Source organism: Chelonia mydas, chromosome 25 (assembly GCF_015237465.2).
Source record: "Chelonia mydas isolate rCheMyd1 chromosome 25, rCheMyd1.pri.v2, whole genome shotgun sequence".
Classification (NCBI taxonomy): domain Eukaryota; kingdom Metazoa; phylum Chordata; order Testudines; family Cheloniidae; genus Chelonia; species Chelonia mydas.
In genome coordinates this window covers 10,279,227-10,293,691 of record NC_057858.1, presented here as the reverse complement: position 1 = coordinate 10,293,691, position 14,465 = coordinate 10,279,227, and the positions used below count along the sequence as shown (strand labels likewise).

The window sequence follows — 14,465 nt, the reverse complement described above, 5'->3', positions numbered from 1 at the left end:
TCTTGACCTATTCGTAGGTCATTTTGCACTCCTGGAGCAATGAAAATTAGCCGTTAAGCCGTTGGCCTTGGAGCAGGGTGGGGGGATCCTTCCCTGGTATAAAACCGTAGGGGACAGTACAAAATGACCCCCCAAATTAGAACAGCTCTTAGGTTTGGCTGCTGGCCACCCCAGGATCAGCTGAGGATTGGGCCCAGCCTTTACTTCAATAGGGGAGAAAGGGCAGATTCCCTGCAGGACAGCGATGCTCTTCCGAGCTGCAGCTGCCTTTCTGCCCAGAAACTCCAGGCGAGTGGGGTTGTTTTGTTGGCTGTTGTTCGGGAAAGCTATATCTGTGGGGATGGGTCACAGGGTCACAGCAGCTTGTTAGCTGCATTCCCACCGGCTGTCTGCCTGGAGTGACTAAATGCGCTGCATTAAAATTAGCAGCTGACAATTAAGCCTGCCGCTGGGAACCTGCTCCAAGTGGTGAGTCAGACATAATGATGGATGTACCTTACCTGCTGCTTTGCGTCTTGTCTCCCCACCCCAGAGTCCGAGCCCTGGCAACGCGGGGTGCTAATGGTGCAGGCAGGCGAGTGCTCCAGCTGCAGCTCCTTTGCCCCCCACCCCGGCAGATGGGAAAACCCATTCATTGGGGGAACCCAGGGTACTTGCCCCCTTGATGGGCCTGCTAAAAGTGGGACGTTGTTGCTATGGTTATTCGGTATTTTTGCGGTCAGGGTAAAGGGAGAGCTGCTGTAACAGTCCTGTTCCTCCACCGCAGATTTCAAAGCTCTCCACGGTGAAGGCAGACCCGCTGCAAGATGGAAGCATTTGCAACTATTCCACAGCTGTGTAGGGCTTCACCATTGTCACTGCGCTGCCTGAGGAAGCCAGTCAGAACATCCCAGCAATGGCATCTCTCTATCTATCTATGGTACTTACTTACAGTACCACTGGCACAGTTCAGGGCAGCTGCTCCTGTGTTCCTCCTTGGTCCAGCAAGGACTCCCCCTCGCAGGCTTTGGGCTGTCATGGCTGCCGAGACACGTGTCTCTCTCCCTTGTGAGCAGGGTATCTCCAGCCTGAACCGTTCCCTGCCTTCCCTGTGTTCTTCTCAGCAAAAGACAGGCTACTGAAGCAGGCTTCTCTTGCTTTCTCTTCAGAGACTAACAGCCCAGCAATTGCCAACGGTATCTAACAGCTATCACACAGTTCTTAATAAACAGCCGTATTTTATTCTCAAGGTAAAAGCACTACGGAGAAAACATATTAAAAACAAGAGAAGAACCTACCCTCGTGCTACTAAGCTGGTCCGAGATCCTGCCTCTCCAACATGGGCGCTGGCAGGAGCAGTGCTTGCAAACCCCACCCAGGGATTTTCCTCTGGTTGCAAGTTCATCACACCCTCAGATGAGAACCAGCACAGCCCGGAAACGTTTCATCCACCCTTTATACCCTTTGGTGGTCTTTGAGCTGACCATGAAGAGGCAACAATAAGTCTCTGCTTCCAAAGGCTGGATTCGAGGGGGGTCATTTGTATTTCCTTTCCTGCAAGTATTTCCTAGGAAATACACTTTGCTCATATTGCCCCCCCCCCCCCCCCCCCCCCCCGCCACAAAGTCCTCTGAAGTCCCTAATATCTTCCAGAGATTTCATTAATCATGTCCCCTCTCCTCAAGAGGTTCCATGCAATCCCACGCTAGTCCATGAGCATTTGCGTTTTCACGGGAACGGACTCCCCAAATCCTTAACCTTCATTCCATAAGGTTTCACATGGTTCCATAAGGTTCGGCCAGGATACTACTGTATCTGTCCCAACTACTTATTACCTGTAGTATCTGAGCACCTCACAGTCTACGTGACACTCAACTTGGGGATGTTTCAGAGCTTCTAAAATAATGAACCACCCTGGCATGTCGAACAGCTGGCGTCAAGCACTGAGCCCAGACCCAGGGCTGGATCAGACCTTTTGATTATGTCCATGTGGCAATAAAACATACCCAGCACTGAGTCTCAGAGCCCAGGTCCTCTGGCTCCGGCTAGCAGGGCTCAAGCTGGACCCCAGGTTCTGGGACCCTCCCGCCTGGCGGGGTCTCAGAGCTCAGGCTCCAGCCCAAGCCTGGACGTCTACATGGTAATTTTATAGCCTCACAGTCCGAGCTCCATGAGCCTGAGGCAGCTGCTCTAGGCCAGCCGTGGCCGCGCTGCAGGCCTTTCATTGCAGTGTAGATAGATGTACCCTTCGTTGTGCTTTGCTTCCTGCCAGCCCCCCTCTCCTTCTCCAGGCCTGGTTGCCGATTCTCTTTGCTGTCGTTTACACCACTGCATCATTGGCGCAAACCAAATCAGCATTTTACAGCCACTCTACCCCGGTGTGAATGACCACGCCCAGGAGAGGGCAGTGGGGAACTTGGCCCCAGGTCTTTTCCTTGGCAGGGTGTTTCATTGCCGTAGTTTCAGCTGACAGCAACACCAAAAATCCACAAGCGCCCAGGAGTGTTATTGTACCTGCATGAACTCTCCCATCTGCTTCACTGGTTTTGCACTCTACTCCTCTGAGCCTTCACGATACAGGCCAGGAGCTGGGGCTCCCCGCTTGCCATTTCCAAGGGAATCCCTGGCTGCTGATTCTCAGCAATCCTGTGCAGGCAAGGGGTCCAGCACCCACCCCACACCTTACAAAGGAAAAGGACCAGCCTTCACCCCAAGCACCAGCCTCTCGGACACCTGGCAAGTCCCAGAAGCATCAAGCGGACAGGCAGCAACCTAAACCCGCCAAGCATGGTGTGGATTTCTCGGCACACCAGGCAATCCTGCCCCATGCTGGCTGCGCTCATCAGAATCTAAGTCGCCCTCCTGACCCCCTCGGAGAGCAGCTGGGGAACAGAAGGCGTCATGCTCCAAGGAGCAGGGCAAAGCAGCTGTCTCGCCATTGGCCTGCAGGGTTTCTAAGTGGGCATTAATCTTGCATCACTTTGCTGGGGCCACGGTCGAGTGTGTGTGGGGGATAAGTTTACAATGTCACCCCCGGTCCCTCCTCCATGGGTGTCTGCTTTCAGTGAGTGCTCTGTGTCAAGCGTCCAGTCGCTGTCACCAGTGCTGATCGACTAATGCTTCACCGCAGCAGGGATCCAGCAAGCGTCTCGTGCTGGGCTCCTCTGGGAACACCCCAGGGCCAGGGCCTTTTCTCTCTTGCATCCCGGCAGGGCGGTTTGATCAGAGCAGACAGAAATCCCCGCCTGTCAGCATTCGCGCTGAGGATCAGCCATAATTCTGGAGCAAGAAGCAGGGAAGAGAGCACGGCCCGATAAAGGATTGGTTCCGTTTGTGCATCCAAGACGTGTCTGGGATGGCAGAGGTGGGGCGGAGAAAGACACCTGCCATTGCTGCTCATGAGACCGGTACGCTTGCTGTGAAGCCCCAGCTCCCTTTGGCATGGGGCAAGAGCGTAAGCAACTGGAGGCAGGTCTGTCTTTTTATGAGGTGTCTGTACAGTGCCTAGCACCGTGGGGCCTCAATCTTTAGGTGCTACTGTAAATAAATTAATAAATAACCTCCGAGAGACTGTCATTTCCTGTACATTTGTACGGCCCTTAGCAAAATGGGAAGCTGATCTAACTGACCTAGAGGTGCTACTCTGCCTCAGTTTCCCCATCTGTAAAACAGGGATAATAATTTTGACTTCCCTTGCCAAGCATTTTGAGATCTGCTGATGAACAGGGCTGTATAAAAGTGAGGGATTATTAGTGTTATGACTGCAATATACATAATAAAAATAGTGACCGATAGCAATCACTCTCTTGATTCTGGGAGGGCAGCCCAGCAAAGGAACTTTATGAAACCTACCTGAAAATTGCTCCTTTAGAGAATCAGATTTTGAGAGGGTTTTTTTTTGTTTCTGTTTTAAGGATCTGGAAATGTCTGGATATGTTTATTTCTGAGATGGGCCCAAAATAAAACCCTGCCCATCCCAACCCCACCACAGTGCAACTGGCCTGGGGCAAATCCCTGAACTGCTTGGTGCCTCGGTTTCCCCATTTGTGAGGAGGGATTGTAAAATTGACCTGCCTCACAGCAGGGACAGAGGGGATGTGGTAAAGCTGAAATGTCTGTTCAGAGCTGCTGTCAAGATGTCAAGTGTCCCATAAATGCCAAATCGTTAGAAATCACGGCTGGAAACAGGAGCTGGTGGGAGGTAGCTGGTCTTGGCTCTGTGACATTTCTGTTCATTACAGTGCTCTGGATTCAGGCAGCACTTTCCTTAGTGCTGTCACTTCCCTCCTCTCAAAGTCGGAGCTGCAGGCGTTTCGATGAATGGCTTGTGAAAGATGCTTTCGTTCCATCGTTACTTCTGTAAGCGCGTGTGTATCCGCTGCTGGAATTCTATCTGCTACCTTCTCACAATGGTACCCCAACACTGCATCCTTGGACAGCAGAGAAACTCATTTTCTTAGGGCATGGCTGCCTCTCCTGTCAATGTACCTGAGCTAGCTTTAATTTAGCTGGCAGCAGTGAGTTTCAGCACATACATCATTGGGCATGCCTGCCCTGTAGCACCCCCTTCTGGCAAAGCATGGTGCCGCAGGCCCTGCCCTCAGTTTACCCTCTTCAGGGGCTCCTTAAATCACCTCCACCAGTCCAGAGTCGTTAAAACATTCCCCTTCTGGGTCTAATTTACAATTCACAACAACACACAGTCCTGTAGGGCTTCCCCCTCTTCACCCAGAAGAGAACCCTCCTCTTCCCTGGGCCATTCCCCAGCTGGAGTCTTTCCACCCCCCCTGCTGTCTCCACTCCACTCCACCCTCCCTCTTTTCCCCGGAGAGGCTCCGAGCCTTTCAACTCCACCCTGGCTCTTGCCTGCTTTTTGTTCCCTGCAACCAGGGGCTCTCTGGCAGCTTTCCCCTCTCTGAACCCTGCAGGCATCGTCTAAGTCTCTATAGCTTTGCTTCCCCAGCTTCTTTCTCTCTTTCTTTCTTTCAGTGGCAAAGGAGACTTGGCTGAATGATCTATATCCACCACTAACTATAATTGCTAACTACTTAGTGGTTTATATTCTCTTTCTGCCCTGGGTCTTCCAGCAGGCAATGGTACAACACCTTTCTAATACTACCCCATTTCCATGATATTTTCACCCCCATTTCCTCTTCCTGTTTCCCCCTTTATAAGGTCCAGGTGCCTTCCGTAAGACCAATTTGGGCAGCAGGTAATGAGTCACACGGACCCACTACCTCTTAGAGGGCACGTCGCCCTGAGCTAGCTTGCTAGCCCTGCAAGTAATTACCCGGGATTCCAGGTGGGCTTGTACGCGTCCATGCTAATACGGCACCACTGTTCCAGTGCCTGAGCTAGCTAGATCGAAGCGAGCTCAGGTACGTCTGTGTGAGCTGCAGTTACACCCTGTGATTGGAGGCTAGACATGCCCTTTGTGCCAGTACATCCCCTGCTCAAAGTGCATCAAACAGGAACTTCAGCTGTGAGCCCTGCACTTAAAATACAGACCCCCAAACCCTGATGCTGCAACAGCTTCAAATCGAAGGTGATTGCTCTAACAACATATGCAAATTAATAGATTCGTATGAATTATTTGTATTATTGTAGCGCGTAGGAGCGCCCATTATAGACCAGGACCCCCACGGTGCAGGGCGCTGTACAGATACAGGAAAAGACAGTCCCTGTCTCAGAGAACTGTGTCATCAGTCTCTCTTCTGATGTGACAGCACCAGGGATTCTGTGCGGGCATCAATCAGCAGCTTCCTATATGGAAACTCCACTGGGCTGAAGCAACATAATAATGTTTCTCTGGTGCCTTTGAATCTGAGCATCTCAGAGAGCTTCGCAAATACAAAATAGTTTAATTGTCAAGTCCCCCTTGGAGGATGGAGAACGCTCACTGTGTCTGCATTAGAGGTGGGGAAACTGAGGCATGGAGCGATTGAGCAACTTGCCCAAGGTCATCCTTGGCGTCAGTGGCCGAGTCTGGGGTAGTACGCAGGAATTCCTAGCTTTTTTCTTCTAATCACCAGCTCGGACTTTTTCCAAGAGTTGGGCACAGAACCCAGGCATCCTAGCACTCAGTCCTGGCTTCAGATCAGTAGCTAACACTCCTTTCCAGAGCGAGAGACAGAACGCAGCAGTCGGGGCTTCTTCTGCTCTAGCCACTAAGCTACACTGCTGACGGCAGCCTGGTTTTCTGACATATTATGAACTCATGTGCATTTTGTTGGTTTGTGGCAGGCCCCGGGCCGGGACAGTACCGTCTGCCTCCGACTGTCGGATTTGTCAACCACGACTACACCAGGTTAACCAGCCCAGCTTATTCCTTTCACAGGAGACTCAACAAGGACAGTAAGTCTCTGTGAACCACTCTCTCTGAAACAGCCTGGGGCCGAACAACGTCAGTCTCATATTCTTCCCAGTGCCCCCCTCACACAGAATTCCCTCCACTCCGTATCCAGTGTCACTTCGCCCACCTCCCGGCCCTTCCTCAGAGCATCTTCTCAGGCACTGAGTCCAAATGTGTGTATACCGCACCCGTGTGTGTATACCTCCCCTCCATATGGCCCATATGTGTTCGGGTCCTGTCTCTGTGTGTGTACCCCAGTGTGGGTGTGCCCCTTGCAAGTGTGGGTTTGTGTCCTGTCACTATCTGTGTGTGTTTGTATCACCCATGTGTGGGTTTGTGTCCTGTCTGTGTGTGTTTATCACCCATCTGTGTATGTGTGTTTTCTCTCTGTGTGTGTATCACCCATGTGTGGGTGTGTGTTCTGTCTATCACTCACGTGTGTGTGTATGTATCACCCGTGTGTGTGTGTGTTCTGTGTGTGTGTGCATCACCCATGTGTGGGTGGGTGTATCACTCACGTATGTATGTATCACCCGTGTGTGGGTGTATGTTCTCTGTGTGTGTGTCGCCCATATATGGGTTTGTGTCCTGTCTGTGTGTGTATCGCCCATGTGTGTGTGTGTGTATCACCTGTGTGTCTGTGTATCACCTATGTCTGTGTGTTCTATGTGTGTGTATCACCCGTGTGTGGGTGTGTGTGCTTTCTGTGTGTGTGTTGCCCATATGTGGGTTTGTGTCCTGTCTGTGTGTGTATCGCCCATGCGTGGGTTTGTGTTCTCTGTGTGTGTGTGTCTAGGAGAACTTCTTGCACATGGATCTTTTGTGCTTTGCCATTGTGTACAGTGTTGCTGTTACCACGAGCTTGCTGGGACAGGGTAACTTTGAAACTGCATTATCTCAGCTGAGCAGGCTGAGAGCACAGACACCGCAGGACACCTGACCGCTCTTTATTTCCAAAACAAGAATGCACAGGGTGAAGCAGGGAGCCAGAGCTGAGAGGCCAAACATGCATTATTCTCAAGCTCAATAGGATTTGTAATGAAAACCAATACACCTTTCCTCCCTGCACCATACCCCTCCTGGCCAAACTGCATCCCCTCCCTGCTTCGGCTTCAGAGGGGTCATTGAAATGCAGGCCCATGACCATCAGGGGCTGCTGCCACTCGTCTCTGAATGCAGCGGTCATGCTGTCCAGACCTTAGCCTCAGAGCAGCGAGCCCCACTGGCCCCTTCCAATGGCCTGTCATTTTGAAAACCTGTCGCGACTAAACATGACAGTAGCGTGCCTGATTAGTGGAGGTTACGCCTGTATGTGCCCAGGAGTGTTGTGACCGCGAGTTGTAACAGGCACTCTTCAGCTGTCGATCTCAACGAACAGGGGAGTAACGTTATCCCCATTAAGAAAAGGAGGACTTGTGGCACCTTAGAGACTAACCAATTTATTTGAGCATAAGCTTTCGTGAGCTACAGCTCACTTCATCTAAGGTGCCATAAGTCCTCCTTTTCTTTTTGCGAATACAGACTAACACAGCTGCTACTCTGAAACCTGTTATCCCCATTGCACAGCTGAGGAAACGGATTTTCCTAAGATCATCAGCAGAAGAACTAGGGCTAGAGACCTGCCCTCCCCTGCAGCCCTGTCAAGCTCTTGATGTTGCTTACAAATGATCAAAGGCCTAGATGTGATCTCATAGCTGTGGCTTTTACACGGGATGTGATTCCGTTGACTGGAGTGGAGGGCTTGATTTACACCGGTTACGTGAGTGGAAATCAAAGTCCTTTATTTACTCCAGATTCATTCCCCAGGATGAGCCGGAGTCTGATCTCAGGGCAGTGTAAATCCAGAATGACTCCATGGAAATCAGCAGGATTATAACAGTGTAACAGATCAGAGTCTGGCCCGGTGTGGATGCACCATCAAATTGAGATGTGACCGACAGGCCCGTGTCCAAATTCATCCCTGGTAAAATCCCACTGAAGTTATATCAGGCATGAATTTGGCCCACTCCATAGGAGAAAGCGCGGTCCTATCTTCCCAGCTGCCCCATTGCTCTATGCTTTTTCCTTTTGTTGTCAGTGTACTTTAAAGATTCAAGTCCAGGTCCCTGCTATTACGTGGACCCGCAACTCACTCGCTTTGGCAGGAGCGGAGGCCCGTCCTATTCCATGCTGGCGAGATCAAAGACCGTGGGTGAGTAGAAGAGCATCAAAAGCCTCCATCGGGCTAGGAGTTGGTGTGCCTGGTTTGGTCGCGTCAGCAGCTCATTTTGGGTTGCTTTTAAATTGAATGTAGTGCTGTGGAAAGGGGCTGGTTTAGCAGCCCTTGGGCCTCTCTTTATCCTCAGGGCAGGCTACTCCTCCGCCATTGTTCCTCGCTCAAGCCTGGTGGGCCCCCCTAGGGTGAGAATGGCCCATTCAGCCCTGGGCTGAGGGCACTTCCAGGGGTGAGTCAGTACCAACACTGGGGTCGGCTTTGGTGCGTCCAGCTTTAGCGTTTAACACTGCGTCTCCTTCAGCGCAGCCACAGACCCCCGGGCCAGGCAGGTACAGTCCAGAGAAAGCCCCACCTGTCACCCAGCGCAGGCCGCCGTCTTTCACCATGGGATCTCGTACCAAGTACCGGCGGGTGGATCCCGTCCCTGCCCCAAACAGCTACACTCTCCCCTTGCTGCTGGGCTCCCGGGTCCCCAGCAAACCGTCCAGCCCTAGTGTCACCATCTCAGGGCGGAACAAACACGGTGGGTTTTCTGAGGACTTGTCCCAAACACCTGGCCCAGGCCATTACAACAGGATGGATCCCAACACCTACTTGCCCCGACCACCTGCCTTCTCCATTCGGGGACGATGCAGTGCGCCCAGGGCTGCCTTCCGGACACCGGGACCTGGAACACACAGCCCAGAAAATGTGACTGCCCACAGGACAAGAGCCCCGGCCTACTCCCTGGGTGTCCGGCACTCCGAATTTGTCACTCCTCTCATTGTGGATGTTTCCCAGTGACAGAGCAGTGGGGCAGCAATTCCCTGGCATCACGCCAACTGGCCTTGATTTACCTTCCCTGCCTTGATCTACTGGATTTCCAGGGCCTCAGACTGGAAGCTCTTCGCTTTGCCCCCAGCCCATTCATGCCAAGCAGTCCTGGGAGAGCTTCCAAGCAGTGGATGCACCAGCACCTGAGACATTTAAAACCGGGCCAGTCCAAACCCTGTGGCACTGTAGGGAACGATCCTGCACTGCTCTGCAGTGGGAGGAGTTTTCCTAGGGTTGCCAACCCTCCAGGATTAGCCTGGAGTCTCCAGGGATTAAAGATTAATCTTTAATTAAATATTATGTCCTCATGTGATGAAATCTCCAGGAACACAACCAAATTTGGCAACCCTAAGTTTTCCACCTCTGGCCTCTGTGATGCTTTGATTCTCTAACAGCCCCCACAAACTGGGTGCTGATCTTCCCACTTGGAGACCCAAAGTTTCTTTAATAAACAGGTCAACAGAGAAGAATTTCAAAGACTGTGTTTGTATGCAGTGTGGACTTGACGCAGAGCTCTGAGTGGCTCGCAAGCTTGTCTCTCTCAGCCACAGAAGTTGGTCCAATAAACGATATTACCTCCCCCACCTTGTCTCTCTAAAGATATTTTCAGGGCAGGCAGGGGATAGGGAGAGGGGGAAAGGGAAGAGGTGCTGCTTTCTAGCCCCATCCCTGGCATTTCTCCGGGTTCGATTGTCACATTTACTTTCCCACCATTTATTACAGCTGCTTCTTTTTGCTCTTTTCCTGCCTCAGGCAGTGAAACTAGGCTGGTGAGTTTCACTTGCTGTATCTAGTCAGTTCCCTTTCAGGTTCTAAGCAGTACCAGACCTTTGCGTTTGGGTGTACAGCCCTGCAGGGGGGACCATAGCAATTCCCCCCCCTTGGCCCCGAGGAATGAAATTATTTCTGTTGTAATAGGTTTTAAACCCCACCTTTCCCCTGTGTATTTTGAACAACGTTTGGGCTGAGCTATTCACTAGCATCATTTGTAACATACAAAAAAGTTTCCAAGGGTGACAGATGTTCTTCAGATTCAGAATAAATTTACTAACCAACGAAAGACACTGTGTTGAAATGCTGCCTCCCCGCTGCATCGCAGCTCTCCACCCCCATGTTTCTTGACATTTCTGCACTAAACCACACCACCCTGCTAGCCCTCACACAGAGCTGTCAAGTGTCGACACCCCTGGCAAAGGCACCTCCTTGTAACCTCCTTCCCTGTTCCTTCCTGCTCAGCCACTGATGCCCGTGAAGGACCGCATGCAGCACAGACCCCTCACTGGTGTCAAGGGGTATAGAACCTAAGAACGGCCCTAAGGGGTCAGACCAAGGGTCCATCGAGCCCAGTGTCCTGTCTTCCAACAGTGGCCAGTGCCAGGTGCCCCAGAGGGAATGAACAGAACAGGTCATCATCAAGTGATCCATCCCCTGTCGCTCATTCCCAGCTTCTGGCAAACAGAGGCTAGGGACATCATCGCTGCCCATCCTGGCTAATAGCCATTGATGGACCTATCCTCCATCAATTATTGTGGCACATAGGAGCGCCCATCATGGACCAGGACCCCCATGGTGCTAGGCGCTGTACAGATACAGAAAAAAACAGTCCCTGTCTCAGAGAATCTATCTAGTTCTTTTTTGAACCCTGTTATGGTCTTGGCCTTCACAACATCCTCTGGCAAGTAGTTCCACAGGTTGACTGTGCATTGTGTGAAGGAATACTTCCTTTTATTTGTTTTATAGCCTGAGTTATATGGATTTAAATCAGTAGAGGATCCACCTCGCTGGATGGGAAGGGGAGGAGGGGACGACAACATGACTAGCCATCTTGATAGCATCCTAGAGAACTTGGTCACTGGCCCCAGACACCGGTTCTGTCCTGTGCTAGGAGGCGGGGCTGTATGAATTTGGAAGGCAGGTCTGATGTGGGTTATAACTTACCGGCAGATCCCATGTGGCAAACTGTTCCAGTTCCTTCTGCGCAGCAATGAGGAGGGAATGGATGGGCTCCCTCCACGTGTGTGAAAGATCTTCCACCTACCTTCAGGGACAGGCTGGGTATCTGTGGTGTGAAGCAGCACCCCAAGGGGAAAAGAGTCGCCTTTCTCCTCAAGGTCTGAGTGATCAGGCTGCCTTGCACTGGGTTATGCCATGACACGACTGATGCACCTCACCATTTTAACCCCCATGCAACACAGCAGAGACATCTTACACCCTGTTGGTTGCTGCAGGGGATACACCCTCTATCCTCCCACCTATGTCTGCCTTTGCACCGCGAGACCAAGGGTGAGCGTCTCCTGGGCACGAGTACCCAGAGCCTCTTCATGTCCCACTGCTCACAAATGGGGAGACCGAAGGCGGGAAAGCTTCCATTATTGTGAGCTGCTGGGGACAGAGCTCGAACCCTTCTTCTCTCTAGAATGGCCCATGTGCACCTATGGTGCCCCACGCCATTAATAAATAATAGGCGGCGGAGGGCCAGATCCCCAGCTGGGATCAATCGACATAGTTCCGAGGAGACTGCCAAGGTCTGGTGGACCTGCTAACACATCAACGGAGCTGTGCCAACTGGTATCAGCTCAGGAGCTAGCCCTACGCATGGAGTCTTCTTTATGGGAAAGTCCTAGAGAACTGATCCGGGAGGGATAATCTTCCTATAAAATGACCTGTGGGATGCAACAGCCGGGACCTCACCCTTTTGTTTCATTCTCTTGGTATTCCAAGTGACTGCTCTAGAATCTGGTTGGTCTCACCCCTATTAAATGCTGTAAAAGTGCTCGGTGCCCAAGTGCCGTACGCTAAGGGGGTATTCAGGGTTACTTATTTGTACATGCAAGGCTTAGCACATCAGGGCCGGGAGGTGTTACTGTCAGATTAATAACAATAATGATGCCACATTCTAGAGATACCATTCTCTGTGTGAAGAGTCAAACCCAAAGCCTGGGTCTGATTCTCCCCTGCTTTGGACCATGTGTCACCCGTGTACAACCAGGTGTGGACTAGCCCCAGGTCTACCAACCTCAGTGAACCTGGCCCAGGTTTCAGATCTATGAATGTAAGAGGCAGGCAGGCTTTGCCTGAAAATGCCCTATCCCATAGCCAGCGTTGATGCTGCTGGGAAAGAGTTAAGTGGGCTGTGCTGATTGGCCGAGGCAGGCGGTTTGTTACCCCACCTGGAAACAGGGGAGGTGGGAGTGGTGCTCTGGGGAGAAAGGATCTAGGGTGTGGGCTGGGCTGTGCAGAGGGAGGAGCAGCCTGGTCTGGGGAGAAGATCTGAGCTGAACTTTATGGTAGCTGTATCAATAAAGCCCAAACCAAGGAAGGGGAGAGGTTGTACTCCAAGAACAAGCTGGGAATGGCACTTCCGCACACTAATGACAGCTGAAACCGGGCTCCTGAGAAGCCAGCATCCTGAGGATGGGGATGGAGTGGGTGGCTCCTTCTTTTTCCTTCAGCTCCAAAACCTCTCCAGAGAGAGTGGCTGTAGCGAGACCTTCGGCCTTCCCCCACTGTATCCCCTACTTTTTCCCTAGGGTGGCTGAAGATGATGGGAGCCTCACGCAGTCACGCTTTCCGTGGCCTGGATTTTACTACCAGCCCTGGCTAATTAATCATTTGCTGATTTCTTTCTAATAAGTTACATCTGCTGAGTTTCCACTGGGCCTCTGTCTGGCGAGGGGGGCCCCCGGTTTCACCCTGGGTGACTTGAAATAAATAAATAAATAGATACCGCCTCACTCGGCCCTCTCGCTTGTTTATTTTCCCCTTGATCAATAAACATTAACCTCCCGCCTGCATCTGCTGGCCCACAGAGGGAAACAACAACCAGGCAGCAAGCAAGGGGGCCACTCTCTGAGCGGAGAGCCCAGAGGAAGTGGTGAGAGCAGCGGACACACTGCAGCTGAACTCAAGGCAGTGGGCTGACGGAGAACGTGCCAGCACGGGCTTTCAGCCGCCCTTCCTCCCAGAGCGCAGTGGGTGCTGTAAGAGGGAGACCGGTTGCTGGCAACAGGTAAGTCCTCTATGAATTGTGTGTGTGTGTGTGTGTAGTTATCGGGGTTGGAGGCTCTCCACTTCAAGCTGCGGTCCTGTTCACAAATGAAGCAGAGTCAGGTCCAGTCACTCCTCACACGGGAGGACTCTGCTACGAAGTGGGTTGTGTTGATTTCATAACGGAGAGCGGGGTTCTGCCATGTAGCTAGGCAATGACCCCCAGTTTCAGCAAGGCCGTAGAGAGAGCTGTGCTTAGCCTTGGTGTCTTGGCCCCGTTCCAGTTCGGGGAGAATTGCACTGTGCCCATCTGACACCCCGCCCACCCACTGAGGCGTTTGGGACTCTCCACCCCCAGGTCTAAATGCTAAAAGGAAGGGAGGCAGAACAAACAACAAACCTGTATATAAATGCTCAGCCACTAGGACTAGCCACTTCTGCTATTCTTCTATTGTATTTTAACAACCAGATCCTACGGTGGTTGGTTCTCTAGAAAGACCAAAGATTAGCTAGACTGTTCTGGAGCAATGCGCGCTGTTGAGCGCCGGCTGTGTTCCACCCCAGAGCTGGGTGCATTTTGGTAGTGCGTGAAGTGGCTCAAAGAGCCTACAGAGATGCAAGAACGTATTAATACACCAGAATGTGCATCTCTCTGGCCCCTTATCCATTCACGCAGCTACCCGAACTGACACGGCACCACATCCATACACACACACACACACACACACAGAGCCTCTCTGAAATACATCCTCACACTGACACAATACTGGACATGCCCACCATACGCTCCCGCTGACACAGCCATACACACACGCCCTCATCGCTACACAGGCCCCATACTCCTCCCCGACCCGCACAGAGACCAAAATGAGGGAAACGGTTGAGCCCCTTTGAGAACACAGGCGATGCCTGTGACCTTTCCCCATGAGCTGTCTGGCCCCCCCGACAGCACACCAGGCTCCCCCCTTCCTTTCTGCGGCTTTATCTGCACTGCAGAAAGAGGTGGGCGTTTACACTGAGGCAGCTCTTTCCATGCAGGTAGTTTTCACCTCACTGTAGCTAGTCCAGGTCAAACCGGTCCACATCTGGGGTTGACCTCGACCAGCCTTGTCCAAGTGA

General features: G+C 51.9%; 2 protein-coding genes across 2 annotated transcripts in view; both read left to right on the top strand.

Annotated features, from left to right (window-relative positions):
* The first annotated feature begins 3,334 nt into the window (after nucleotides 1–3,334).
* On the top strand, nucleotides 3,335–9,362 carry ODF3L2 (outer dense fiber of sperm tails 3 like 2). Its single transcript, XM_007072200.3, has 4 exons — nucleotides 3,335–3,386; nucleotides 6,223–6,333; nucleotides 8,409–8,522; nucleotides 8,848–9,362. Exons 1-4 carry the CDS (start codon nucleotides 3,335–3,337, stop codon nucleotides 9,327–9,329), a joined length of 759 nt encoding a protein of 252 aa, XP_007072262.2. The 3' UTR covers nucleotides 9,330–9,362.
* A 3,779-nt stretch (nucleotides 9,363–13,141) lies between these two features.
* The window catches only part of SHC2 (SHC adaptor protein 2), a 30,213-nt gene continuing 28,889 nt past the window's right edge, over nucleotides 13,142–14,465 (top strand). The window contains exon 1 of the mRNA XM_043535983.1: nucleotides 13,142–13,368. The gene's annotated coding sequence lies outside the window, so the exon portion shown is untranslated. The remainder of the gene's footprint in view (nucleotides 13,369–14,465) is intronic.